The 27,803-nt window shown below is 49.2% G+C and overlaps 6 protein-coding genes and 1 non-coding gene across 7 annotated transcripts; 3 read left to right on the plus strand and 4 right to left on the minus strand.

Moving 5' to 3' along the window:
• The first annotated feature begins 795 nt into the window (after positions 1-795).
• Positions 796-1,128, plus strand: L228DRAFT_245664 (hypothetical protein). Its single transcript, XM_018332224.1, has one exon. The coding sequence runs from the start codon at positions 825-827 to the stop codon at positions 996-998; it is 174 nt and encodes a 57-aa protein (XP_018190231.1). The 5' UTR covers positions 796-824; the 3' UTR covers positions 999-1,128.
• Positions 1,129-3,261: 2,133 nt separating this feature from the next.
• On the plus strand, positions 3,262-8,068 carry L228DRAFT_266991 (hypothetical protein; the record flags this gene model as incomplete). The annotated part of the gene is made up of 4 exons (XM_018334934.1): positions 3,262-7,201; positions 7,276-7,425; positions 7,487-7,996; positions 8,058-8,068. 4 exons carry the CDS (start codon positions 3,262-3,264, stop codon positions 8,066-8,068), a joined length of 4,611 nt encoding a protein of 1,536 aa, XP_018190232.1.
• A 1,074-nt stretch (positions 8,069-9,142) lies between these two features.
• L228DRAFT_t51 lies at positions 9,143-9,240 on the minus strand. Its single transcript has one exon. It is a non-coding gene; the product is annotated as a tRNA-Asp (tRNA).
• A 1,456-nt stretch (positions 9,241-10,696) lies between these two features.
• Positions 10,697-15,894, minus strand: L228DRAFT_237583 (hypothetical protein; the record flags this gene model as incomplete). Its single annotated transcript, XM_018330947.1, has 5 exons — positions 10,697-12,070; positions 12,123-13,574; positions 13,630-15,055; positions 15,695-15,800; positions 15,849-15,894. 5 exons carry the CDS (start codon positions 15,892-15,894, stop codon positions 10,697-10,699), a joined length of 4,404 nt encoding a protein of 1,467 aa, XP_018190233.1.
• A 145-nt stretch (positions 15,895-16,039) lies between these two features.
• Positions 16,040-18,113, minus strand: L228DRAFT_259863 (S-adenosyl-L-methionine-dependent methyltransferase). Its single transcript, XM_018334204.1, has 2 exons — positions 17,945-18,113; positions 16,040-17,842 (listed from the first exon to the last, which is right to left on the minus strand). The coding sequence occupies exons 1-2, from the start codon at positions 18,057-18,059 to the stop codon at positions 16,125-16,127; spliced, it is 1,833 nt and encodes a 610-aa protein (XP_018190234.1). The 5' UTR covers positions 18,060-18,113; the 3' UTR covers positions 16,040-16,124.
• A 333-nt stretch (positions 18,114-18,446) lies between these two features.
• Positions 18,447-20,339, plus strand: L228DRAFT_237585 (hypothetical protein; the record flags this gene model as incomplete). The annotated part of the gene is made up of 3 exons (XM_018330948.1): positions 18,447-18,584; positions 18,657-19,996; positions 20,159-20,339. The coding sequence occupies 3 exons, from the start codon at positions 18,447-18,449 to the stop codon at positions 20,337-20,339; spliced, it is 1,659 nt and encodes a 552-aa protein (XP_018190235.1).
• Positions 20,340-20,994: 655 nt separating this feature from the next.
• L228DRAFT_259865 (hypothetical protein) lies at positions 20,995-27,722 on the minus strand. The gene is made up of 3 exons (XM_018334205.1): positions 24,463-27,722; positions 23,931-24,412; positions 20,995-23,872 (listed from the first exon to the last, which is right to left on the minus strand). Exons 1-3 carry the CDS (start codon positions 27,635-27,637, stop codon positions 21,227-21,229), a joined length of 6,303 nt encoding a protein of 2,100 aa, XP_018190236.1. The 5' UTR covers positions 27,638-27,722; the 3' UTR covers positions 20,995-21,226.
• Between the last annotated feature and the right edge of the window lie 81 nt (positions 27,723-27,803).

A 27,803-nucleotide genomic window follows, 5' to 3' on the forward strand; every position in this document is an offset into this window, starting at 1 on the left:
AAGAAGTGGAATAGAAATCCGGGGGAAAGTCTAGTGCGTCAGTGAACCACGCGATTCGGCTCGGCTCGAAGCGTCTCTTGTCCGCTTCTGGCCGAGCAGGACATCATCACATCACAGCAGGACAGTCACACTTATTCGTTTTATTTACTTCATACTATTGGAAAAGATCGTCTTGAAGTCTTGCCGCTTTATTATAAAATCTTTGGGCAATGACGCTGTCGAGTTTGTCTCAGCCCGATGGCAATCTATACACAGCTTCCATAGAGCAGAATTGAAGCTTCTCTTTTTTTGGTTCTTATCTTATTTTATTTTATTTTTTGAGATCTGCAAGCGTTATAAATTTTTGACTGCTGTCAAATGCCAAAAGTTTGAAAACGAAATGATGTGCTGTTTCTTCTACTTTCTCTTTGAAGGTATTACTATCGCAGATGTGCTCTGCTCTCAGACTGCCTCAGTATGAATCTCGGGCTGTGTTCTCGATTGCCATTCGAACTTTTATTACTTTCTTGTCCGACATCATTTAGTTTACCATATGGGAACGGTCATTGTCAGGTCAATAATGTCACGGTGCTCGCAAGCTTCTGAAACTTACACCAACCGGTACCTGCTTCCACGACCCCTTAGTTGCCGAACACTCATGTGCCCTCGGTCAGCTATGACATCAATGATCAATCACAACTTTCGCCGAATTTACGGATTGGAGTCGGAAATGCGGCATGTAGCTCCGGTCATATGAAGCATATTAACAATGGCTGTCAAACTCAGATAGCTCTTTGTTTATGCGCACAGTGGAACGCCCGGTTTGATGAAGCATCTTATGGGAAATGGATCATGGCTCTAGGCTCCATCTGGGGTACACTGCTCACGCTGAGCGACTGAATAGAAGCCCAGCAAGTGAAAGCAAGTGCGGTTACATGGACTTGTGCCAAGTGTTCGAGGAATCGAGAGATCTTCTGGAAAGCTTACGACGCCAGTGGTTCTATCGTTGCTGTTCGTGAGGCTGCGATTGCGGGGATTCGCCTGCTTCCACGCAATTCTTCCCCAGACAAATGAGGTAGATAGCTACTATTGATGACGAGGAGCGGCAGCACTTCCTCGCTTCAACGAGAAAGGGTCTCATTCTGTGCCAACAAAAAGTGCTCCTTTCCTTCGTGCCCGATACCTGAATGGCTATTGTCGCAGGATACCACGGTTATTACTCTCCCGTGTGCTGTGTTGGCGATTTTCCAGCCAAAGAGCGCCGAAGCCTGAATGTTGGACATGGCCTCTCGCATGGCCCAGATTTCAAGCCAATCTATTGGTGATGTTCAATCCACCCACTTGTCCTTCGTGATTTGGGGAGTCGGAACGCCACCAGCTGATAAGCTAATTCATACCTTTTTGTCACTCACGGTCATTTCGGTCCAATCATGTCGCATGGGTGCGTGAAGTGCATGTTCTGCTTAACAAGGGGCGCTTAAGTGGTGCCCGGGGTTCAAGTTCATCTCAAAAATGCATCGAGCTGTTGGCCACGCGGTCTAGTTCTACAAAACCAATTTAACTGGTGGATTTCCTTCTACCGAAAGCGCTCGCATGCAAAAGTACACCGCTCATCCATGCTTGGGTCATTTTAGCATGAAGAGGCAGCTTTGCGCCGGCCAGTGCAGGTCCCCCCTTCTCGACTCAAGGTCCAGGGGTGTGGTGCCCACTCAAGGAAGAGACCCTGGCACCTTTTAACCACTGGCGGAAGACCATTATACCTATACTGCAGTCACACGTGCGCCACTGCCGGGCCGACCAGAATGTGAGATCACTTTCCTATTGGCATGGCATACCAATGCTTTTGTCCCGCATGCCGGTTCCGTGGGCTTTGAGGGCCCAAAGACCAACCTTCAATCATTATCATCGTTTTGGGAGTCACAAAGGGCATTGAGCGCTCTGTCTCCTGTCTTTGTCCATTGCGCGACACCGGAACGAAGGAACGCGTCGTAGCGCCAGGGAAATGTCTCGTGCCGGGTACCTGCACCTGCAGGTGGCCATGCCTGTGCCCTTGCTTTTGCTCTGATATTTTCCATGCCAGATCAATGCCGCCTTTTGGAAGGGTTACCTCTCTGGTATACCTTTTGCTTTTCTCCTTCTTTTTTCAAAGTTTAAGCTTTGCTACGAGGAGGGCAGAATAATGATGGCCCAGTCTAGACCCCGAGCCTCCTTGAGCACTCTTTCAATACCATCAATTCACAAAGTATGAATCATGAATCATGAACATTATTGTTATCCCCTGAATCCAATTGACCACAAATAGTATTCAGGGGGGCGCGGATTTGGTCTCGGGTACATCGGACCCTTTCTTTCTGCCAGGGGAATCCGTCATGCTCATTTGATAATTTCGTCTCTTCTGGGTGAGAACAGGGAAAGGTACTAGGCGAATACTTAAAATGAACATTTAAGTTTGGTGGCATGATAGGGTACTTTTCAAGTACCGGAGTGTAGCCGGTTTCCATAACCCCCCCCCCTTGGCCTCTTTCACGCTGCCACCAACTCGGCCCGCGCCGTCGAAATTAATGAGAGCAAATCACTTTCTCTTGCGGCCAAAAGACGCATCAGAAGGGAAGAGAGAGTCTCACCATCCTCTCAGCCAAGTGGCTGAATTTTATCCTGATTATTATCACTGCCGAATAATATTTGCTATGATACGAGTAAACCTAATACCTTTTCACTCCTCTTTACCTACTTCGGTGAACCTCCGCCAATCATTCACCCTCTAATCAGTTCTATTCCAACTAACTTACTCTCCCTTCTTCTTCCTGTTCTTGTGGAAGTTTTGCAATCTCCTATCTTTTCTTCTTCCATTTTCCTATTCGTTGCTTCCCAATCAGCGGTCCCACTCCCTCATCTTCTGCCAAGTGAGAGGGTTTGGTTTCGACATCTACAGCGTGAAATACCGTCTCAGATCATCGAGATACAACACCTAGACCCCTGCTTGTACGGCCGTTGAAACGAGACGGAGTCGTGGTGTCACTGCAGATCGCTGTTCCCCGCCAGAAGGGGCAATGTACGCCCATCCCATCTCTGTCCTTACCGGGTATCGCAGCACAAGGCAACGGCAGTAGTTGCTGCAAATAACGGCCTCCGGGCCTCCTCTGATCGTCAATCTACCCAGTGTTTGCCTACCCGTGACGGGAGCTCTCACAAATCGCCCTCGTGTGACATTGCACTACACCCGTCGATTTAGGAGCTTCGCGGCAGCTGGATCTGCCTCGACAGCAATCTCAACGGGGAGCCATGTCACGGCAGGGTGAAGGGCAGCTTTTGTACCATCCTCATCCTTCTTCTCATCCGCCGTCTGCGCCAGCGTGGAGAGAAGACGGTGGTGCAACCACCAGCACCGCCAACTCGGGTTTCATCTCAAATTCCTCATCTACCTCTCGCGCGTCTCCCGTCTCATCGTCGAATCTCCAGAGACAAGCTGGGCCAGATCCCCGCTCGCTGCAGCACAAACCCATTCCCAGCCCGCTTCAAACTTGGGAATCCTCCATCTCGCCCGAAAATTCCCCGGCACAATCGCCCTTTAACGACACAAGGAGGAGGAGGAGGAGCTCCCCCAGAACGGAAACCACGAATCTGTCTTCCTTGCCGGGTACAAATTCGTCTGGAAAATCACACGGCTCCGAAAAGGGAACGCATGTCCTGGACCCGACCCCACGGGTCACGGCTAATGCATCGACATCTACGCCGCACAACGACATACCTCCCGCTGGCGCTACGCCCTCCAGGTCTGTTAATTACGCCTCCCTCCGCCAGTTGTCGAATCCTCTTCCTACGTCTCGGCCCACTGAAGGCTCCTCGCACTCCTCACCAACAATGAGTCCGACCGGCTCAAAGAGCCCGACGGAGCTAAAGCCTCTGCCGAGAACATCCTCGATCGATTCCGCCATTTCTTCGCTGTCGTCGCACTCTCACAAGCAGTCGCAGGATCCAGTCTCATTTAAGCCTGCCGATATTGCGAATCTTATCGCAACGGCGGGGTCTGCAGAAGCCGTCATCCAACATCTTCTCAAGGAAAAACAATCTTCGGCCTCTCAGAATTCCCAGTTATGGCGCTTGGTGGATAAGCAGAGAACAATGATTCTGGGATTGAACAAGGACCTCGAACAAGCCTTGAAGGACAAGGATCGGTATAGACGAAAGGTGAAGGAATATTTGGCCGAGCTTTCCCGTCCATCAAACGGAGCTTCCTCCAAAAACTACAAGGACCAACCAAGAGACGCGCCAGCGACTGAGGCCATTTCTCCCGAACCGGTTCAACATCAAAACCTTGTGCCGTCTCAATCGAGCAATGTTCGAGATATCGTCTCTGGAAATTTAAGAGCGTCCACTGCTAGTGCATTTGATGTACTGGATGAGCCACGCACCAATTCATCAATGCCGGCTCACGCTGAGCTCACGACGAACACCCCGCTCCAGTCGCCGCGCGAAAACGATGGTGTCCAGGTCGGTGCAGCGTCGAATCCGCCAGCATCTACCAGTGGTTTCAACGGTGGAAACGATATCAAATCGCCGACTGGCTTGAGTCAGTCTCCCTCGTCTCGACAGCAGCAAGCTGGAGCCATGTCTCCAAACAGTTTTACGGCAAAACGTTCTCTGCCTTCGATGCATCGACATGTGGGCTCGCCCTCCCAAGAAAGTATACCGTCAAGTCTCCGAGGAGAGCACAATGAGAAGATTCCTCACCCGCAAAGAAAGGCGCCCCCAGCGCCTTTGAATCTGAGAAAGTCGTCCCGGTCTAGCCCGTATTCGCAACAAGTTGGTCCGGAAGACCATTCGGGATCTGAATATGATGATGTAGAAGAGGTGGATGAAATCCCTGCTTTTGAACGGGGCAGGCGAAAGACGCGCGAGGATGACGATAGAGATCGAGCAGCCGTCGCTCTCACAGAGCGGGAGCACCGCAGTCGCTCGAAGCGCGAAAAGGCTGCCAAGCCTGTCAAGGCTAGCACGCAAGCTCCCAAGGATGAGAAAACCGGATCAAAACCTCAACCTTCGCATAAACAAAGCGCGAGCGACGGTTTCGTCGCACAAATAGAACAGAACCCGTTTGCTCCGTCTAGCTCTATGCACAGCGCCCCCAGAGCCGTGCAAACGGCTGAGCGACGCTTCATCTCACTTCCGCCAATGAGTCCAGGTCTTCCAAATAGTCCTCGCCCAGTTGACAGGCCGATGAATTCGCCGATGCCCCGTATGCCGAGGGAAGGGACCAGTTTTTCTGCTTTGGTGTCCCCTCCAATGTCACCACGACAGGGTTTCCCCGGCTTGCCTCTATCTCCTCGGGCGCCTAGACAACCCATTCCTTTACCGCCAAATACACCCATGTCGTTGGCATCTCCTGGGCTTTACAGAGAAGAAGGGCCTTGGCGACAACCTCCGTCCAGCCTTTCTCGTCAGGTGAAACCGGCATTGGCTGTTGACAGCAGTGTAGCCAATACTACACCGGATCTCTCAACGCCGAGATCCGCCACTTCTCAAGTAATCTACCGCGGCCTCATGTCGGAACAGTATCCAGATTTATTGGTGCCTCCTGAAGCGCTCGTCGCCGTCGATGTTCGAGCGGCTTCGTCCAGGTTGAGACCTTCTCGTCATAGCTACCTGGGTGCAAAGCCAGCCGAAGAAGATCAAGTTTTTACGCTCGGCGTCTACTCCGTCCCCGGCGCAATGGAGCTTTGGAGGGTTGAAAAAACTCTCATGTCTCTTCTGCAGCTGGATAAGCAATTGAAGAAATGGTCAGATCTCAAAGCGCTTGTTCCAGACAAGAACTTATTCAGCGGCCACGCCCCCTCTAGAATCGATGCCCGACGGACTGCTCTCGACGCATACTTTCATTCAATCATGAGAACGGCATTTGATGAACCTGCGGCTCTCTTACTCTGCACCTTTTTGTCCACTGATGCGATCGATAGACATGGTGAGGAGACCACGGTCATTGGAGAGACTGCTACAGACGGACCCTTGTCACCGCTGAGCCCCGTCCGATCTCTAAAGGAAGGGTATCTCACGAAGAAAGGAAAGAACTTTGGCGGTTGGAAGGCTAGATATTTCTGTCTTGAGGGGCCAGTTTTGCGATATTACGAGACTCCTGGTGGAGCGCATTTGGGAACAATCAAGCTACATCGTGCCCAGATTGGAAGGCCATCCCAACTGCATCCCGGTTCGTCGCCGTCACTTGCCACTGATGAGGGCGATGGAGAATATCGTCACGCCTTTCTCATTCTCGAACCCAAGCGCAAGGACTCAGCCAGCTATGTGCGACACCTCCTGTGCGCTGAAAGCGATGCAGAGAGAGATGAATGGGTTCACACCTTACTGCAATACGTTGATACGGCAAATTTCAATGATGGTGCGAGCAGGCCCAGCATTTCCCAAAACGATTCCGGATCTCTCCATACGTCAGACTCAAAGACGTCTCCACTAGGCAAGGAGGATCAAGCAGGCAAGGAAAGCCCGAGCATTGAGAGCTCCAACACGCTGCGGAGCCTGAATTACGATGACACCGTAGCGGCTGAAGCTCCTGTTCGAGGGCCATCGGTGGTGAGGTCAGAAGATACATCTTCTACTCCGTCTCCCACTAGCTCTATATCGCAGCCTGGGGCTGTTCACCAGTCTTCTGTACACATTTCTGGCCCTACCAATGGCTCGGTGATTCAAGACGTGGGTGCATGGGGCAATTTGCCAGCAGCTCCCATTGCTGCCAAAGAAAAGGAATATAAGAAGCGGAGCATCTGGGGCTTCAAGGGGCGATCGTCAACAGAACTCGGAAGTCAGGCGAGTCTTGGGAACAGTGTTTCGGGTGGAAGTCTTTCGCAGCAGACACACCCAGATCGCTCTCATCCTGTCAGAGCAGTCTTTGGCATTCCACTTGCCGAGGCAGCCGAGTATTGCAAGCCACATAACGTTGACGTGAATCTGCCCGCCGTTGTTTACAGGTGCTTGGAGTATCTTGAAACTGAAGGCGCGGCAAATGAGGAAGGGATTTTCCGAGTTAACGGTTCGAATGTTGTTATCAAGGCCTTGCGGGAACGCTTCAACACTGAAGGAGATGTAAATTTTCTTGCCGAGGAGCAATACTACGATATCCATGCAGTGGCATCACTGCTGAAGCTCTATCTCCGGGAATTACCAGCAACGGTCCTCACACGTGAACTTCATTTGGATTTTCTTCATGTTTTGGGTAAGTGATGTCCATGTCTGTCCCTTTCTAGGAGACGAGGGGTTACACGTTAGAGCTAACAGGGGTAAATTCAGAACTCGATGACAAGGAACAAAAAGTTGCAGCGTACAATTCGCTTGTGCATCGACTACCAAGTGCCAACTGGAATTTGCTCAAGGCGCTGTCTACATTCCTCTTGCGAATTACAAATAATTCAGATGTCAACAAGATGACTGTTCGTAATGGTGGGTTTTCTCCGAGTCCCAAAGATTGAAGATGTGGTCACGACTAACATGTTGATTGCAGTTGGGATTGTGTTTTCTCCGACTCTCAACATTCCGGCACCAGTGTTTTCAATGTTCTTGACGGAATTTGATCGTATCTTTGGCGACGAGGTTGACCAGAGCGCGTCTCCTGTGATTGAGATTACTGGAGCGCCAAGTCTAACGCCCGATGAGATTCGATCTCCTCGCCGCCAGATGTTTTCTGACCTTCCCACACCTTCGTATAATCAAACGGCGTTTTCGGGGCATGATCGCTATTATGAGCACCAAGGGCAGGACCCACGCGGTGTATATGACACCGGCTTTGTTCCAATGAAACAGGCTTATGATCAGTCATTATATGGGCAATCTAGCTTTCCTCAGGCTCCGACCGGGTCCCAATCTCTGTCTGGGACAGAGTTTGGATCCCTTAACGAAGCCTTGGCACCAAGCAATACGCGAGAAGCCAAGGCGAGGCGCCGAGAAAGCACCATGATAATGATGGGGATGGGTCAACGAAAAGATTCCTTGCCCAGCTTGAGGGAAGACTCTGGTGAGTTATCCATTCGACTCTACATGTTATACAAGAATTACACTCTAACCTTTGATTGCAGCTTTAATTTAATATATATACCTAATACCCACGCCATTGTACGAGCGAAATTCCTGCAGCATGACCCCTTCGCACCGCAACGATCTAATGCTGTTTGAAAAATGAAGGCCCTCCTGCGCTTAATACCGATACTTGATAATGGAATTTCTCTGACTCATGTCTCACTGATCTACATTTACGCACCGCGGATCTCTCTATTTCACTCTGCCTACTTTTCCTTTTCATTCTACTGCATGGCATTGCACTACTAGTGGCATCATTACCATTGACCTGGCCTATGTTCAGGTAGACCTCGCATGGAGATGCATACATTTCTTTTTTGGGGGGACTTTTTTCATTATGATTCGGCGGTTTAGCTCTTTGGCCCATTTACATTTCTCATACCCTTTGATCTTTGAAACGTTGCAGATTTACCATCATCTTATTATACCTTTCACACTATTATGTCTGTTACAGGAGCTATATTGGGACTTTGCTTCTCATGTCGGAATTTATATTCTTCTCTTCTCTTCTCTTGTCCATCTCCCTTTATTGATTCCCGTCTCATCATATATTTATTTCTATCTCTTAGTTCGCATCATAAACTCCATGTCCGTCAATACTTGGCGCATTCTAGCGGAGCACAGCGATGGGATTTCTGGTCCAGTGACATAGTTGAAACTCTTTTTACAACTCACCTCTTCTAGTACACTATAATTCATGTTTTGTCCTTTGTCCTTTGTCCTGTTGTCATTTTGTCTGGTTACTCGCTACTTGCTACATGAGAATGAGCATGAGAATGAAATTGAGACAAGTTTATGATATACGCATGGCACTTGTTAGCTTGATGCATTTACACATTATGATTGAACATGTATACAGTATTCTCCTTTCCATATCCCAGTCCCTCTTCCCTTTCTTTCTCTCCGTTCCATGTAAACCGCCCAGCCAGCCAAGGAGCTCATACCAGTGACTGTGACTGTGAACTTATAATTCCCCCCCCCCCCCCCTCTTTGAAATACCTAAATTCAAAAATGTGTTGCAACTCGCAAAAAAATTCATACGGGAGTAGTGAGCGGGGAGTTGGAAAAAAAAAAAAAAAAGGAACTCTCCCTCGGGGAATCGAACCCCGGTCTCCCGCGCTTGCGATTCCACAGTGACGCGGAATTGACAAGCGGAAATCATAGCCACTAGACCAAGGAAGATATGTATACGATCCGTTGGCGGATCGCCTTGTTTGCTGCTGTGTGACCAACTGAGCTAAGAGCTGTTGCTGAATAACTTTGGTACTAAAGAGGTATATATTATAGCGATTGGTGCGGTGCATAACATCTAGGGTTTCTAACGAGCGAGGAGCCGGGAGGCAGGGAGGATGCGAGATGTGTGGTGTTGGAATTGTGGGAGTCTCGGAAAGAAAAGTAATAGATCTGGACAAGACCAAAAAAGGTGCAAAAAAAAAAGGGGGAGGAAGAGAAGGAGAGAAAAGAAAAAAAATACCCCAACGATCTCCATAAGTCCTATACGGTGTACGTTTAGATATGCTGGAATAAGACTGCGCTGGAATTGGAATGAGACTTTTCTACCACCAGTCACAGTGATGCGAAAATCAAGGTAAGTTACGCCGTGTTGGTTCCTTGGTTCGAGAGGGAGGATACCACATACCAAGGATAGCTGACTGTCAAACGGAGCGTCAAACGAAGCAAAAGTATTGTGACACTGGCGGCCTGCTGGGCAATGGGCAATGGGCAACTTCTTGCTGAAATGACCGTGAATAATTGGCTATAGCCAATAGCCAACGGGCACGATATTTGCATATATGTACGGGTATGAAAATGTGTAATCTAATCACAGAGCAAGAGGACAAAGGTAAAATGGTATACAAGGTAAAAGGACAATGGTAAAGGGTATACAAGGGAAAAGGGTATATTTTACATCTATTCTAATCGTACGCATTTCTTCTTCCTTGTGCCACCGGATACTTGATATAAAATAAAAAATACAAAAAAGATGCGGCCACGTAGGGACCTGCTGGCAAACTATCGGCTCTTCAATGAGAGCGCTTTACTTCCCAAGCCCAAGTTCAAAAAAAAAAGGGCCGACATATTGTTATACGCTAATGCTTGCTTGCATGCATGATCAATACTCGATGGACAATGCGTAATGCGTAATGCGCAATGCTCAAATCTGATGCAAAGATAAAATAACGAATAAAACCGCCCAATGGTCTTTATGCCGACCACAAAAATCGCAATATAAAGAAGCCCTTCCAACACCGGTATCGCTGTACACCCTTATCAAACAAAAGGGAGTCCAAATAGGAAAAAGGAAGAAGAAGAAGAAGAAGAAGGAGAAGAAAAATGCAAAGGGGAAAAAAAGGAGTCACAAAGATCAGACGACATAAAACGTTGAAACGCCACCTGAGAGTCTTTGCGCTGCAACGGGATAGAAAGAAGCCATGCGATCAGGTTAGATCAATACAGATGATATGATGCGATGTAGAAATGGGACAAAATACAAAGGTAGAAAGTACAAGCTCGGAGAAGCGAAGAGAAGAAGAAGAAGAAGAAGAAGAAGAAGAAGAAGAAGAAGAAACGGGCGAAAAGAGGGTACAAGTTAAACAGCCAGGATCACACATTAGTAAATGTAGGCACAAAATGGACGCTACTCCCTTCTGACACGTTCCCGTTCCAATTCTTCTCGGAGTGCATCATTCTGGGCTCTGCCCTCCTCGAGCCGCTGTCGGGCACCGCTTCGATCCAACAGGCGGGCTTCACGCTCCGCTTTTAGTCTGCGTTCCATTTCCTTGAGGCGTTCGCGCCAGCGCTTTTCACTGGCGCTGTCGGAGGTGGTGGCACTAGGGCTGGTATCCTTGGGAGCAGTGGGGACGTCAGGTGCCGGTGCAGCATTGTTGCTACTGGTACTGTCATCTCTTTGATGATGACGTTGGCGGCTTAGAGAGAGTTCTCTGCCAGATGTACCGGTACCAGGTCTGTTGCCGTTACCGTCTCTCAGGCCGCTCTTGCTAGCACTGCTGCTGACTGCATCGTTGCCGCTGGTACCAGTTCCGGCATTGGCAGCTGTGTTGAACGCGTGTTCGGCTGCCGAAGCAGAATAACGTTTGTTGAGCGCTGTAGAAGGGGTAAGGAGTGAGGTGCGTCGTAGTGTACCTGGTGACGGAACACGGGGTGTGTTGAATGGAGGATCCGTCACAGAGCGGGTGAGATGATAAGGAGTAGCCTGATCTTTGCTGCCAAGTTGTTGGTGTTGCTGTATCATGTGTTTGAGCTCAGCCTTAAGCCTCTTATTTTCGGTGCGGATCTTGGCGATTTCAGGTCCAGACAGGGACGTGAATGTCGGTGAATTGCCGGGTGCTGGCGATTCCCTTGATAAGTCTCGAGTTGCCACAATACCTTCGATGCGTTCGAGCCGCTTGAATCGACCTTGGACGTTGCGCTCGAGTTCTTGATAATCTTTGGTGAGGTCTCGTTCAATCGCTCTAATACGCGTCTTCACGCCGCCAAGTACACCCTCGACGGTCTTCATAGCAAGAATAATGGTCTTGCTGAAATTGGGATAGTATGCGGCGATGACTTCGAGACTGGGCACTTGTCCATTGATATTGCAATTCTGCTTGGACCAATCGGAGCCGCAGAGAGTGGAAAGGCGGTTAAACAGCGCGAGAAGAAGAGTGTTTCGATCCTCTAATTGACTTTTATATTGCTGCTCGAGGTTGTGTGCCTTTCGGCGTTCTTGCTGCCTTGCGTTCTCAAACTCCATGATGCGTGTCTCTTGTTGGGACATGGTTCGCATAGTTTGAAGATGAGTTCTCTGTGCCTTTTCGAACTGAGCCTTTTCCTGCCGCCGACCTTGCCTTTCATGGTCAAGTAGGTCAGACAGTTTCTTCGACTCAAGAGCAGTGTTTTCGAGAAGGGTATCCCGATTTTGGAGCAGTCGTTCCTTGTCGCTAAGGTTATTCTTGGTGATGTCGAGCTCGCTCATAGTCGCACTCAGCATTTTTTGCAACTTTATAACAGACTACCAACAACCGTTAGCTTAACTCCCATGGAATGAAAACACTGGACTTTACCTCTATCAGACTTGTGCGCGTGCCATTCGCGTCACCTAGTGTCTCACGCAGACCGTTTTCAAGCTCAGCTAGCCGTTGTTTCCAAGTGAGTGCCTCGGCTTCTTTCGCAGCAATACTCTTCTTGAGCTTGCGCTTCTCATCTTTGGCATTTGACACCTCGCGATTGAGTTCCTCAATGATGCGTAATTTATCCTCGCGCTCCTTGGCAAGGACGACCTCCCGCTGGTATCGCTCCTCTCCCAGCTTTTCTCCAAGCTCATTGGCCTTCTCCTGCTCAAGATGCAAGATAGACTGCGTCGACGTCAGTGATCCTTCTAGCTCTCCAATCTTGATCTTATCCGCATCCTGCTCTTCTCTTAGGAAGGCAATCTCTCCTTCATGAGATTCCAGTTGGACTTCCAGCCGCTCGACTTTTTGGTTTGAGTCGTCAATGCTCTTCACGTAGCTCTCAATATCCTGGTTTGCAGCATCGAGCTCCTCTTCCAGATTTTGCACCTTTTGAGCATTTGATTGCTGTTCATCCTCAAGGCGCACCAGGCTTTCGCTCAGCATCCGCATCTCGTTCTGCAACGATTTGAAATCTTCATTCCTATTTTCAAGTTCAAGCTCGAGATTCTCGATGCGTACAATCTTTTGATCGATTTCTTCTTCGAGTTTGTCAATCGCTTGCTGAGCCTCACTTCTCAGATCTTCATACTCGACGTCTTTATCTTTGTTGACAGCTAGTGCTTCGTCGCGTTGAGCCTGCACAACACTGAGGTCATGATTATAAACTGTCAGGTCGTTCTCCAATAGACGAATGTCTTGTTGATGCTGCAACTTTTCGCTTTCAGCAAGGCCCAGTCGGTTTTCCATTGTCGCATAGTTGCGCTCGATCTCTTGCATCTTGAGGCGAAGTTCCAACACCTGATCCCGCAAAGCATCGTTCTTGTTCTCGAGCTCTTCCTTTTCAGGGTCACTCAATTGAGTCATGCGCGTGGCAGCGCCGGCCCGTGAAAAGTTTCGTTGATTAACACGGGATGCCGATCGCTCAAAAATACTCTCACCTGCAACCGATCTTCCTCCATCGGCGCGTCGTTGATTGTATTTGAGATCCTCAATTTCTTGATAGAGACGTTCTCGCTCCCGGTTCCGAGATGTGAGCATGGAGGTTTGAGCACCCACTTCGCGTCGAAGCTCAGCATTTTCATGTCTGAGCTGCTCTACCAAAGTCGAGCTGCTTCCATCACTAGACCCTCCTAGATGGGCATAGGTTTGCTCCGTTTCTCGAGATGCCGGCCTTGAGTTAGAGGTCTTCAGACGTTTGCTCTTGTGGAGAGCACTATCGGTCGGTGTAAGCGACGACGATCGGCCACTCTTGAGAGCTTGAAGATCCTGTCGGAGTTTGCGCGCATCCTCGTCGGCTTGCTCACGTCGAGCTGCCTCTGTCTCATACATGTCTTTCCACATATCCTATAAACCATGCCTTAGTAACCATCGGTCGACAACAACAAGGGGTTTAACTCACGATTTCTTCGCGGACTCCGATATCCCCGTCTAAGCCTCGACGCTCTCCCATTGACCGCACTGCATCGGCCAGCCGTCGCGTTTCATTCTCACGCGTAACTCCTTCCTTTCGGATACGCTCCATTTCGCGTTCATATGCTTCGATTCTACTCCTATAATAGGTCACTTCTTCTTCTAGTTCGACCTCTCGGTAAGACCGCGAGTCCTTCTCATCGTCAGAACCAGCATTTTCAGCCTCCCGTTGCTGAGCATCTCCATCTTCCCTTTCTGTAAGCTTGTCTTGGAGGGATTTCACCGTCTTCCGCAAGTTTCGAACCTCCTTCTGTGATGAAAAGAGACTTGCCTTTAGTTCGACATTTTCAGCAATCATGTCCTTGATTGCTTCGTCAGAGCGATCGTTAAGCGCAGAATTGAGAAAAGTAATTTTCAGCTTGAGATCCCAATTTTCCTTTGACAAGCGGTCAATGGTCGTACTTTGTTCTTTCAGCGTCATTCCACTCCTTCGGGGATGTGTGGGGCTGTTGATGGAGGGAATGCTGCTCATGCTAATCGTTCTCGGAAGGTCCAGCGAGCCCATGGACGGCTTGCTCTGCATAGGCGGAACAAAGGAAGAGAACCCTTCCTCGGTATATTTACTTTCGCCATCTTCATTCATTGAAGGTTGAAGCCGGTCTGTAAATCTGGACTCGTTGCCTTCTGATTGTTCCTTGGTCGCCTCTTTTGGTGCCTTTGTGTCTGTGGTCGAGGTGTGTCTCATATCCGTAATCTCGATTTCTGGCAAGTCCGAGAGTTCCGGACTCTGGAACTTGACTTTTGGTTGATATGCACTGCTCTCATCGTGAATCGAGGAAGGGATCCCAATGTCAGTCGCCTCTAGCAGTTCGTTTTCGTCGTAGTCGGAGGACGGAAGCTTTATTTCGGTCGCGTCGACTGATTTAATATCTTCTTCTCCACCATCCTCATCTCCACCAGCTTCCTCTTCATCGCTAGACACGGGGAGCTTCACCTCTGCTGCTTCACCATTATAGTCACGCTCATCGTTTTCAGAAGTTGATTTCGGTCTCAAAGGAAGAGAGATGTCTGACGGTTTGGAGTCATGTTTTGCGGCACGCAAATGCGGAGTTGTCTGAGTCGCTCGAGATTCACGCGAACTATGAGATCCATATGATCCTTGGGAAGTAGATGACCCAGCTGAACCCGGACGGAGTGACGATTTTCGAGGTGGAATCGGGTATTGCGGAGGTGACGACATGGCATACAGGTTTGGCTGAGCCATAGAAGGAAGCCCGAGAATGCCGGCGTCAATGCTGTGTCGATGATTCAGTGTGCGAGGCTCAGTTCCTGCTCGCACCGGGCGTTCACTCAAATCAAAGATGCGCTGATCGTCCAGAGTGGACTTGACGGGGGTCTCGAGCGACGAGAGTCGCCTAGAGAAGATGCGATATTGCGCCAGATTCGCGGTGTTGCACAGGCAAAAAATTCACAGGATTAATGGTTCATGATTTTTTGAACCTCAATTCACAATTGTGTATAACGAGTGAAGCTTTAAAGTAACGTGTCAAGGAGTGACAAATGAAAGATGAAGAAGCCGCATCGAGAGGCGCGCGTGGTGGTGGATTTGTTTTTGTGGTGTTTAGCTGGTGTTGCAGCTGTAAGCGGTAAGAAGTAAACTCGGTTAGAATTGAGACAGGCAAACAGGGGGCTTTGAACTGTTCCTTCCCTTTTTAGTGCAAATGCGGGAGGTCTAATCGCTCACCCGTGGGGAATCATCCGTGGTTCTTTGCACAGGATTTGTCACTAAAGTGCACCAAAAGTAGACAGAAGCTATGTAATTCTCAAAATAAAATCAATTTGATGAGCCTGATATGAAGCAGTGTAAATCTGTGTATTAAGTGTGCCTTCTAGGGAGAAAGCTAAGCAGGTGGCTCATTATCTACAGCGGCTGCCTCCTAGAGTATTTATGCCGTATCATGCGATAGGGAAGGGACGAACCCCTTCGCGCGTATTGCAAGGTTGGGTGGCAATGAAAGAAGGATTATATTCTTTGATATTCATATATCTAGTACATGCGACCATAGACTGAGGAGAACTGGGCATCCCGTCCGCTCTGCCATACATAAGCCTCAGATCGGCGGACTAGTAGTTGGGTCGGTGACGACCAGCGAATCCCCGCTGTTGCATGTTTTTTTCTCTTTTTTTATTTTTTTATTTTTTTTTTACCATTTTTTGTTTGTGTTCTGTACTGAGACTGTATTCCCAAAACCATTATTCACTCTTCCCTAATTTCTTGTTAATTATTATTTTTTATATATATTTTTATATTTTTGGGTCAGTTGTGTATATATGTTTTCATCTCTGGTATTGAACTTGTGAAAGTGTAGTAATTATCGCAAAGACTTTTTATAGATACTCCAGAGTATTATCCTACGCACCCGGAAGCACACGTACAAGCATATAATATAAGCTAAAAATGTATTTTATCAACATACACGAGACCTAAAATGCCCTCACCCTATCATCCGAAAGGTTATCACTAATGGCGGACCCAGACGAGCCCATATATGGCACCAACCCCATTTTCAAAATCAAGTCCGAGGTGCTCGGCTTAAATGGCCAAGATTCCCACGCGGCAATAATCTCATCAAGCATTTCGGGTGTCAGCATGCGGACACGAAGGTGTTCCAGATCCTGGAGGCCCCCCTTGCGAAGATCCTGCAGAGACGGCGCACGCGGAAGGATATAATCCGCTGCACCTGGGGCTAAAGACTCGAGACCACGCACAATGGATTGCTTCGGCTGCATATACAAGTATCCCAAGATGCTAGTGAAAACATCATATGCCTCGGCGGAACGTGCAACTGCGCCCGTCACGGGCCTTGGTTGAAAATCCAAAAGTGCCAGATGATGATTTGGAAAGAATTCTTCCGCTTCAACATTAAGCGGTTCCTCTGTTCGACGATCCCACATGAGCACGGGTGGGGTTGCTTTGATTGCTCTCCGGTCATCCAGATAGAGGAAAATCTTCTCCTGTTGGGGTTCTCGGAGGCCGTCAATCTGAGCGTATACCTTGTCCTTGGACTTGGCCAATTCAGATTCTTTCTTCTCTATCTCGTCATGAGGAATTTTGCCTTCCATTAATGCCAGCTCGATTGCATCTAGGCGAGCTATTTCTTTGACAATCCCTTCCATTTTATGTTGTCGTTTGAAGTCAAGTTTCTTCAATGCCCTCAGCAGGATGAGGCGTTGATATTCTGGGGTCCGTTCTCGTTGCACTCCTCGTTTTCGGCCCCGCCTGGAATCGTATTGCGCGGATACGTAATCTTCATCCTTGACTCGCTCGTCTTGGAATTTGCGAACCTCTCCAGTTATGAGCTTCTCTTCAAGCTCATTCAGTTCCTTGTGCCAGACTCGGCTATCTGCCACGACCGGGCCAGTTGTGGTCGAGGTATCAGTTCCCGGGGTGCTGGATCCCTTGGAAAGTTGTTCCTTGGCTACCTTGAGCGCATCCTTATGCAGCGGACTCTGGCGATTCAGTGGGAAATTAATTCCGTTCTGGAGCATTTGTAACGCAACCTTTTCGGCGCTCTCTTGGTTGATGCTTGTGGGTCTTTTGCGCCATCGATGCTCATCTTGATAGCCTGCTATTTCACGAATGTCACATGTAGATTCTATTTGAACCGAGCTCTTTCGTCGGTTTGCAATCGATCTGGGGAGAATTGTGTTCTTTTCCTTGTCTCCAATCCAAATTAACATTCGTACGAGGCCGTATGCTTGAAAGATGGAGTGATTCCGAACCGCAGACATGAGCTGGTTGATCATGAGAGCAGCAATGGAGTTGAAGCTGCCGCGCTTCTTGGGAGGATAGTGACCTAGGTTTGCCACAAAGAGTAGCGTGTCACTGGGTTTGTTAAGTGCTTCATGGCCACTAGGTAAGAGTTTCTGGTGAGGTAGAAACCCTTCCTCCGCTATTCGCATATATGACGACCATTCTACTCCAGACCATGGCGCTAGTTTATAGGTGGAGTTTCGCTTTTCTAGGAGGGGTTTGAGGAAGGGTAGATATAATTTCTCGTCGGGCTCGAGAAGAATATGTGTCCGTGGTTTGAGGAATTCGTGTAGCTTAGATGACCAAAGTCCGACGCCGGGGTTGAGGTCAATGATGTCGCAATTTTTATGGCGTTCTAAAGATGGTGCCAATGCCTTTATAGTATGATCTATTGCCTGGAATTAGCTGTCTGTTTGCGCCCTTCAAGGATTCTGAGGAACCCACGAATTCTGGGGTGCCGCTCAATCCGGTTTCTCTCGATCACACATACCACACAAATCTGAACTGACAATATTGATCCTTGACCGGTCACCGATAGGTCTCTTCGCTGGACTTGCTGCAGCCAATGCTTCAGCGATTTGGTGTCTGGCTAATCGTTTTGACATGATGCGGTAGAATCCATGAAGTGTTCAGAACTATTTTGTCGCAGCCAAACGGCTTTTCTCGTTGAAAGCCACTGCTTTCTCTATATTGAAGATTGCATAGAAAATTCTGTATGCAGGCGGCGAAGCATATTTTCAATGAAATGAATGCTGGAGCAGTATCATATGCATCATGATGTACAAAGTCGGAGGTTTGGCGGCCAAAGACCGACAAACGACACCGCTGATGCCCCTCCAAGGTTCCTCGGCGTCATATCGACCCTAAAGCTACACCACTCTTGTGCCCAGGCCACGCAATGCTTCAGGCAGCAACATTTCGTTGATAAAGAAGGTGGAGGTTTCTCAGCACCAAATAGATCTTCTATTTGGTCTGCGATTTGAAAAAGTATCATGGATCTTTCAGAGCTTCCGGCCGCGCAACGGCCTATGAGCGTCGAGCAGCTGGTCAAGGCAGCACAAGACTTTGACTATAATCCTTTAATCCCCCTTCGTTACTGGCTTCGTACAGCAGATACCTTATTGAAAGAGGTAAGTGCTGTCATCCCTCGACTTTCCGCAAATGCATTTCTTATTGACTGACGTGTCTTTGACTTTGATCAGGCACGCATCTATGAATTAGAAGGCAACGACCAACAGGCGTACTTACTTCTCTTCCGACATGCGCAACTCGTCCTGGGACATCTCACAGACCATCCTGATGGCCGTCTAAAGGAGAACCGACAGGCCTTGACTGAGGCGAAGAAGGCAGTGAATCGTAATCTGGCGAAACTCGAGGTACTAAAACCCCGGATCAACAAGAGGTACCAAAGGTATGAGGAACTGGTTCGAGCACGAGAGGATCTACGAAAGGCCAGTGCAAATCCCAGCGATCATCAATATGACGGATGCGATATATCGACACTGTCACGGACACCGTTAGACCCCGCCGCAATTGCTCCGCGTACGCTCGCAGCCAGCGAGAACAAAGATCTTGCAGTCGAACTAGCCCATAAGGAAATCAGACGACGGCAGACGCTACGTAGAGCAGTACGACAAGCGGGAATATCATCCCAGGAAGAGCATGAAAGACGGACGGCAGGCATCTGGGGCGACTGGGAGGAAGCGCTTGCACGGCACGGCCAACCCAGGGACAAGGACGACGTGAGTCAACGAGTGCAAGAAACACGGAGGTACATGGACCAGATGAACCGGATATCATCCGCCCAAGGAAGAGACATGGACGACGCTGCACCGCGATCTAGGCTCCCAGCTTCACAAAGTGCATATCAATATCCGTCAGTACCTGCAAAAAGCGCGCACGAATCTTGGACGCCAAGCACTGTATCATCACCATCACATACTTCACCACATAACATCGACCCTCTACCTCTCCGACCACCTAAAGAATTGCCAAACGATCGCAGCGATTACTTTGTGCCTCTGCGACCAGAAAAGACTCCCATACAATCCGCATCACCTACACCACCGCCTCTTCCTCCTTTCTCGACCGCCTCACCGCCTCCGGCACCTCCAAAAGCAGATCTCAACCCCTCAACGTTTACATTTAAACCCGCAGCATACCTTGAAAACGGCACGCCTCTCCGAACCATTTTCCTTCCTCCGAATTTAAGATCAGTATTCCTCGACATTGCTGCGCCCAATACCCGCGCAAACCTCGAAACTTGCGGCATTCTGTGCGGGACACTCATCTCCAATGCATTATTCATCTCCAAACTGGTCATCCCAGAACAAGAAAGCACATCAGATACATGCGAGACTGTAAACGAATCTGCTCTCTTCGACTATTGCGATTCGGAAGACCTCATGGTCCTAGGATGGATCCACACACATCCATCGCAGACGTGCTTCATGAGCAGCCGGGACCTTCACACTCATTGTGGCTATCAGGTCATGATGCCGGAAAGCATAGCAATAGTGTGTGCCCCAAGCAAGGAACCTTCGTAAGTCTCGCCTTCTTTATTTCTCCCTTTTCGATATCTTGTTACCCTTTGCTCCAATTTTCTGCTTCACCCCCTTTACTATCCAAGCCTCATCAATCCAAATCCCCGCCACCAAACCTTTGTCATGCATATAAGCTCGATTACTTTACTCACACCGCACAGATGGGGCGTCTTCCGCCTAACCGACCCACCCGGTCTCAAAACCATCCTCAACTGCCGCCAACCAGGCCTCTTCCACCCGCACGGCGAAGGCAACATTTACACCGACGCCTTGCGTCCAGGCCACGTTTTCGAAGCAAAGGGATTAGAATTCGAAGTCGTGGATCTTCGTCCATCACGTTAACCAATGAAATTATTCAATCCCTCTTTCTCGCATCCTCTCTATATCCGCCCTTTTGATCCTGCTTTGACACGCCTGTCATGAACACAAGATCCTTTACTCCTAGAATTTCATCACCCGCAGAATTGCAGAAATCGAAAATTATTTTGAAAACAAATTTTATCCAGTACCACGCCGTACCCACGCGGGTACCATTCCCCTTCATCACCAATTCCTCGTCTCTATTTTCACGGATATACACCTTGAGATCCCTTTTTTTTAAACTCCCCCGTTCACTTTATGTTGGGCTTGGCCATAAGTTACTCTGCATTATCATCGACCATTTTACACTGCTTGGGGAATTGGGTTTGGCCATTTGATTAATTTCATTGCTCGTCTTCTTCGGCCCATTCATATGTCCATTAATGAATTCCTCGTCCTACATGCTTAGTTCTGGCTGCTGTCATGGCAAAACAATTCTCGTCATTACGTCCCTTTTTCCCATGTTCTGTTTTGCTCTTGTTGATACCAAATGCATATATATGCCCAATTTGCATTTTTTTCATGTAGAGCTAGTATTTAATGCCTAATCACGACGACTATGGAAAAAGGATTCTGAAGATGTACTAATCTTGGCACTTTTTCTCTGTTAGAAATTTACCAATATGATGGTTTGATTGAAATTGCTCGGCCCCTAAAGATGAACGAATTTTACCCTTGGAAAAAAAAAAATCTAAACGCAAAAGGGTAAGAAGATAATCATAGACCAGAATGCGCTGATTCAACGCCAAGAAAATGCTAGAGCTAAGGAGCAAGAGCAATAGGAAATACAATGCAATATGATGAGATACCATGAAATGCAATATAACACCTCAAGAAACAACGAACCCAACAACAATCCACTTCTACTACTAGTACTCCTCCACCTCCGCCTGCTCCTCCTCATTCTCCTCCGCCATATTCCCAGCCATCCACACTGCTGCTCTCAATCGCTCTACAACTTCGCGTCCCAACCATCGTAATTCTTTCCCTCCATTATGTTTCTCCATCCAATCTGCCCAGGTGAACAGCAATCTTAGATTCAAAAGACGATCTCTATTTCCACTGGCAATACTTGCGTTTTCGAAAACCAGTCTATCATCGACAACTGTCGTTTCGAGACTCGGCTGCAAGGGGGTGAACGCGCCGCCTATTGCTCCTGCTACGCCGCCACTAGCAGCTGTGGCGTTCGTGCCAGTGGTATTTGCCGCGGCCCCGGAAACGCCTACGTCCGCGCCTGCAGACAAGGAAGACGATGAGTTTGACGGGGGCAACACCAGCGCGGCTGCAGCGCGGTCGAGGTTCTTGAATGCAGGGAGTTGGAAGATCCAATCGAATGCGTTCTGTTTCTGGCCGTTGTTGGCGTCGGCGCAGACAGCTTGCAAGAAGCGCGAGTCGTTGAGAGTTTGCAGCGTAGCATCGAAGATTGAAGAAGAGTAGAGTGCGTCAAAGGCAGCACGGCGGCGGACGTAGATTGTTTGATTGCGTTTAAAGGCCGCGAGGTGCGAAGGGTTGTTTGCAAAGTCCATTGTGACGGACCAGTACTCGGGAGAGCTTGTGGACAGGGAATGGACGTCGTGGAGCTCCGGAACCAGGCAGGGGGCGGTCAGGCGACGAGAGCTGCCGTCGCGGAGAAGCACTTGGACAGGAAGGGAAATGGGCCGGTGGGTGTCGACGTCGCGGATAATGAGGCAGCGGGGTTCGGCGGCAAAGACCCAAAAGTGGCGGAAGGCTTGGAGGTGGGATTTGTTGTCGAGGACTGCGGTAGGGAAGAGAGGATAAAATGCGCAGAGGAGAGATGCAATAGCCAGGTTCGATGTGCCGAATGTGAAGGTCCCGCCGCCAAGAAAGAGCACGCCAATGGCAATATGGCCTGCAAGGTGGGAGCCGTAGGGAGTATCGCCGTCGATGCGGCCGTGGAGAGAGCGCAGACGGCGGAAGAGAAGAAGGTCGCCGGTTCCAGCCATGACGGCGGCGCAAGAAAGTGCGACAACGTCTTGACAGTTACGGACAGTGCTGCGGGCGAGTCTGCTGTCGAAACTGGGAGCGGGTTGTCTGCAGAGACGCATAAACTGATCCAGGTAATGGAGTAAAAGGTCGCGGACGGGGAGCGAGCCAGAGCCAGCAAAGCGAAGTCCAATGCTGAAACAGAGGCCGGCAACAATGTTGAAGAACGGCATGTCTTGGCTGCTTAGAGGTTTGGTGGCATTGTTCAGTTGAGCGCGTGCACGATAGGGCTTAGGGAGTTTGTTTCTGATCCACTCTAGGCTTGGCTCGATTTTGTTCCACATGATGAGGTTGCTAGCCAATGTGCGTAAGAGGAAAATGTCCGGTCGAACGTAATCGAATTGGAGAATAGTGTCTGGGATATCAATCCGTCGGGCCAAGGCCTCATCGTGAGTCTTCATGAAAATGAGCGCAATGGCCACAATGGCTGCAGCAATGGATTTATCTAGGATGTGGACAATGTTGACTTTCTTGGTTCCAACTGCGAGCGAGAGAAGACGTTCAACGATATGCATATCGTGAAGCCCTCTCAAGTCTCGTCCTTTTCCTAGATTGATGTATCCTAATGCGAATCCCGCGGCTAATCGGTATCCTTCATCGCGGAGACCGCTGATTGGAGTAGAAGGATCTTCCAGCTCGATATGCTCAATCTCAGAAAGCATTATTTCAGTCATCCTGCGGTGTTGAGTGTTACAATAGAGGAGACCGATGCCCATGATACCTGTAGTCTGTGTGAGAGGAGACAGGTTAAGTTCGGCTGCTCCCGGAGGAAGCATTCGTGTGACGTGAACTGAAAGAAGTCGAGTCACCAGCGTATCCATGGTGCCCAAGTAAGATGCTGCCAATCCTAGAAGAAGGCCGATAGAAGTCATAGTATGCTTGGGCGTCAGGTATTTAAAAGCAACCCACTTTGCCACGGACTTTAAGTGGCCATTCAAGCCCAGAGCTAGAAGGAAGCCCGCATGTCGATTGCTGAGCTCTGGAGGTTTATTGAAGACTATCCATGACGTATCTATTCCTTTTGCTTCGCGCGAAATTGTCAGGCCCGTTGCGACGCCAGAGTGGAAGAATGCCCAACAGATCTTTTCCTCGGAATATGTATTCTTATCAGCGGTAACGGTGTTATTAGATGGCCGCATAATGCAGCTCAGATTGAACCCTGGAACTGTAATTCTCTCTGTGAGTAATGGAACTCTGGCGCTATAATAAAGAAGTCCGCGCCCTGGAGGTAAGGCCAAAGTCCGAATGACTACTCTTGAAACAAGCTCCTTCTGGGCTTCCAAGAGATCAGTCTCCGTCCAATCTGCCTCCGGACTGCAACGAGCCACGGCAGGTTTCAGCTGATGAACGAGTCTGAAAGCTTCAGCGAAACGTCGGTCTTCGTGGAAAATAAGTCTTGTGATGGCATTTCTGTCTACATCAGCGGAGCCATCAAATACTGTAATAGGCCCAGATTCATCACAAGTAACGCATATACTATGAACGTCATGCTTTGCCTCCTGACTTGGCTCCTAGAATGTTTTAGTATCGTAAATCTCTTTACAAGATCGCAAACCGAAGAAGACTTACAGACAATGTTGGGACAAACGTAGGACGTGGTTCCCTAGAAAGGAGCATTTTGATATCATCTCTCCCAACGAGATCCAGTAAGGTTTCATCCCATGTCGTTGGAGGATTCGCTTGACTCCAGCTAATGGCTTCACGTAAGGGAGCTATGAGTCCTTCTGGCAACGTCCGCAGAAATCTAGTGACATCCTCATGCTTTACCATGTATTCCAAGAGATCGGCGGATGACGACTCCTTGAGACAAAGTCGCTTATAAATACTTGTTACCAGGCATGTGTAGGGCGTGAGTCTCTCCGCTTCTCTCAAGGTCCAACGACGTGAAGCCTTGCCAAATCTACTCGGACTAACGTGAGGCAAGGACGATGAGATCTCTGCAAACGAGAAAAATTGTGTACCATTACTGGGTTCGAAACATTGCTCTGCCCATGACAAAATCGACGGCGGGTCAAAAGGCGGTGCGGGCACATCCAGCAAGGTGATTGTGGCTGAAAAAATTAACATCATGAGGCAGATTATCGTTTATTGAATATCTCACCTTCGTCAAATGCCCACAGTTCCATATCATCATCCTCTACACTATAGTAGCTTGAGGCCTGCGCGCTCCATCCAGACCAGCCCAGCCATCCTCCAATCTGTGCTAGGACAGGTGTCAATCCACCAGCCGATGTGTTCAATGGTCCGCTTGTTAACAAATCAAGCTTCTGCTCCTCGTGTATGAGGTGAAGTCCGACAAGGACCATTGCAAGGGCTGTTCTTCGAACCTCCTTATCTCGTGAAGCCGCCGTGGGAAGATATCCCTGTGAGCCAGCGGCGGCCTTCCCTGCGCTAGATCGCAGGAATTCACGCGCCAATTTCGCGCAATCAATCAGGAAACTATTCTTCGTGGAGGCGCTTACGTTTGAACCAGGAAGTGGGTGGGGGCTTTTTAACCCTCCTCTTGGATCGGGCTCTTGCATTCGAGTCCTAATCTCGTCCTTGACCCAGCTCCATGCAGGATTCCTCATCCATTCGGGTGACAGGCCACCCGAGCTGTTTTCATGTTTTAGCATCGCTTCCCAGCTGGTGAGTCCTACATTTGCGCCGCTGTCTGATCTTAGATGCAGACCTCTGCGTGCCCTCGTGCGCGGGGTTTGCCTTATCGACTTGTCTTCGATGAAACCCACCGCCATAGTGAACAAAAGAACGATTAAAGAAGTCCACTCCTCATCAGCTGCAGGTTCTTTCCTGAGCCGCAGCCATTTTCGAACTTCCCAATAGCCCACAAGAAGACCTTCGCCACCTCGTTCTAGCCCGGGAAGAACGAAAAAGCAAGCGTCAAGTATTCTGGCCACATGTTCATTGCGCGGCCTCATTTGCACCTGGATTCTATGTTTCTGTCCTTCGGCATCGATAAGAGTTACCTTGCCGTTAGGACCAACATAGCCCAAACCCCGCAGCGGAGAGCGAGATGGTACAAATGGTGCATTTTGATGAAGCCGGCCCTCGTCCGGCGGCACAAAGAGCCTGAAACGATCAACATCACCGGGTTCCAACCCTTCGGTCAAATCGATCCGCATAGTTGTGCTCCAAGGCGCTTGCAATGACAGCTGACCATGGCCATTTTCCGTATCGCTAAGAATGAGCATCCGGGACATTGGTCCGTCGCTCAGTCGAACTGCATCAATAATCCCTTCCCCCCTCTTCTCCTCAATCAGATGAAGGGAGTAGCCCAAGCCAGAGCCTTTGTGTTTCCGGCGAATATTTCGTCTGTACTGTTGAAGTGGTTGAACTTGAAGGCCTACCATGAGCGCCTTTTTCGACTGCTTGTCAACAATGTATACAACAATACATCCGCAGCCAACATCATTGCCTTCTGATAGATATGGTGTGCATACAGTCGACACTACTATGTCTCTTCCAGATGCGCGCTGCTCATTTGGTTGAAGAGGATGCCCATGCTGTTCAATAGGAAAACTTGTGACTTTGTTCATAACGATCTCCTTCTTAAGTCCTTCGGTCATATCGTAGAGGCCCAAGTCTTCGAAGCCCTCGAGCGTGCCGCCAGCATTCAGTTCCTCGAGGAGCCTATCTACAGGAGCTGTTGAGCTGTCACGATGAATTCCAAGATACTGGCCGCTGGTAGACTGCCGCGAACCCGTTGTCATCACTCCGAAGCTACCGCGACTACTATAGCCTCCAAAGGATTCGCCACGCTTCGAGCCGCCATTGTGAGATGTGGATGCAGAGAGGTGGCTGCTGGGCAAACCAGAGAAAGGCATTCTATCATGACCGGTAGAGACATCCGTGCGAGCTAATAAGGAACTCACTCGCCTTGACTGCTTTGCTGGTGCAGCTCCATCTTCAAAATCAGGGTCAATTTGTGATGCCAATTCATCCTCGTCATCGAGTCTGCTGTCGTCGTTGCTTGGGCCTAAAGCACTGTGTTGAAAGGACGCACTGGACGCCCGCATGGCGCCGCCGAAGCTTTCTCTCGAGCCACCGAAACTGGGCGCTATAGGGGTTGATGCTCCAGTGCCAGCGCCAGGACCATAGGAGCTTCTTCGACTCCTTCTCCTTGAATTACTAGCACTTATACTCCTTCCACGCTCGTTTCTTGAAGCGGGCTCCGGCAGTATATAGTTCATTGTCCAAATCGTGTAAAATCCAGTTTGAGTATTCAGGGTCACAGCTAAGGTAAGCGGTGGCTCTTCACCGGCTATAATATCCAAAGAGCTAAATTCTTCCTGGTTTGAGATGAAAATAAGCTCCTCGGCCGGATCCAGATTCGTTGTGCCCGTGTCCAAAGGATTATCAAAGTGCAATCCATTCTGGGGGCCGTTTCCAGCAACAATAAGACCCATCTCGGATAACGGATCGCTCAATATAAAGAATTTGGGCACTCGACTATCATCTAGCTGTGGTTTCGGAGGAGAGATCATCTGTTCAAATGGAGGTGGTGGAGGTGTTGACTGCCGAGTAATTGAAGATGCTAGGCTTGCAAAGGAGATTGACGGTTGAAAACTAGAAGCGCCCCAAGGCTGAGCTTCCGCTGAGATGAATGAGTTCGGAGGCGCTGGCGGGGGCATTTGTGACTCTGGAGCCTGAGCAGCAGGGACAGAGCGCATCTTGCGTTGAATCACCACGCCATGAGGAGCAGGAAATACCGGGCCAACCTCGAATGGCAAATTGATAACATGGCTGGTACCAGAGAGGAAGTACACATGGGCCTGTGTCTTGAGAAAGACCACTAGGGCCCTTGAAAGAGGATTTCCACCTTTTTGCTCATCTGACATTTTGGTGTATTTCTTATTGCGCTCCTTGAGACTTGGACGACGGCGTGATGACTCCGATTTCGAAGCCCATGTGGATCTGCCGGCATTTGAGGCGGACGCAAATGACTTGGAAGGAGGCTTCATCCCTTTGCAATTATTCTCCTTTGCTTGCTCGTCTTCATCCTGACGTACGGGTGGGTCATTTGAAGGAAACCAGGCCATAACAGCTTGAGACACCTTTTCTCCTTCGATATCAAATCGAAAGAGCTTCCTGACGACTCCACCTTGAGACCATACCACACTCGTCTCTGTAGTGACCAGCTCCTCCTCTTCCCCATCATTCTCAATTGTTTGCCATTTGAATTGTTCAGTGATGGGGTTCGCAGGTAGTATATGTTCCCGTATTAATTGCGGCAGCGCGGACGGCTGGTGAATCCCCAGCGACGCTATCGATGCCATTATTGTGGCGTAATTTGGCCATTCGTTCGGACAAGCGATCTCAGATATCTGAAAGAGTGTTGTAGTCTCCCTGGCGGGCAGGAGGTTGCATGGTGTTTTGGTGATTGTTTTTTTACATTGAAAGTCTGGGGAAGACGTGTTGGTGTTGTAGCGACGCGACTTTCAC

Source organism: Xylona heveae (genome assembly GCF_001619985.1).
Source record: "Xylona heveae TC161 unplaced genomic scaffold L228scaffold_3, whole genome shotgun sequence".
Lineage (NCBI taxonomy): Eukaryota > Fungi > Ascomycota > Xylonomycetes > Xylonales > Xylonaceae > Xylona > Xylona heveae.

Coding starts and splice junctions, on each gene's coding strand:
- L228DRAFT_245664 (XM_018332224.1), top strand. CDS start 825: ATGGATCATGGCTCTAGGCTCCATCTGGGGTACACTGCTCACGCTGAG.
- L228DRAFT_259863 (XM_018334204.1), bottom strand. CDS start 18,059: ATGTCAAAACGATTAGCCAGACACCAAATCGCTGAAGCATTGGCTGCA. Junction 17,843..17,944: donor TGTCAGTTCAGATTTGTGTG/GTATGTGTGATC, acceptor TCCAGGCAATAG/ATCATACTATAAAGGCATTG.
- L228DRAFT_259865 (XM_018334205.1), bottom strand. CDS start 27,637: ATGGCATCGATAGCGTCGCTGGGGATTCACCAGCCGTCCGCGCTGCCG. Junction 24,413..24,462: donor ACTGTGGGCATTTGACGAAG/GTGAGATATTCA, acceptor TAATTTTTTCAG/CCACAATCACCTTGCTGGAT. Junction 23,873..23,930: donor CGTTTGTCCCAACATTGTCT/GTAAGTCTTCTT, acceptor AAAACATTCTAG/GAGCCAAGTCAGGAGGCAAA.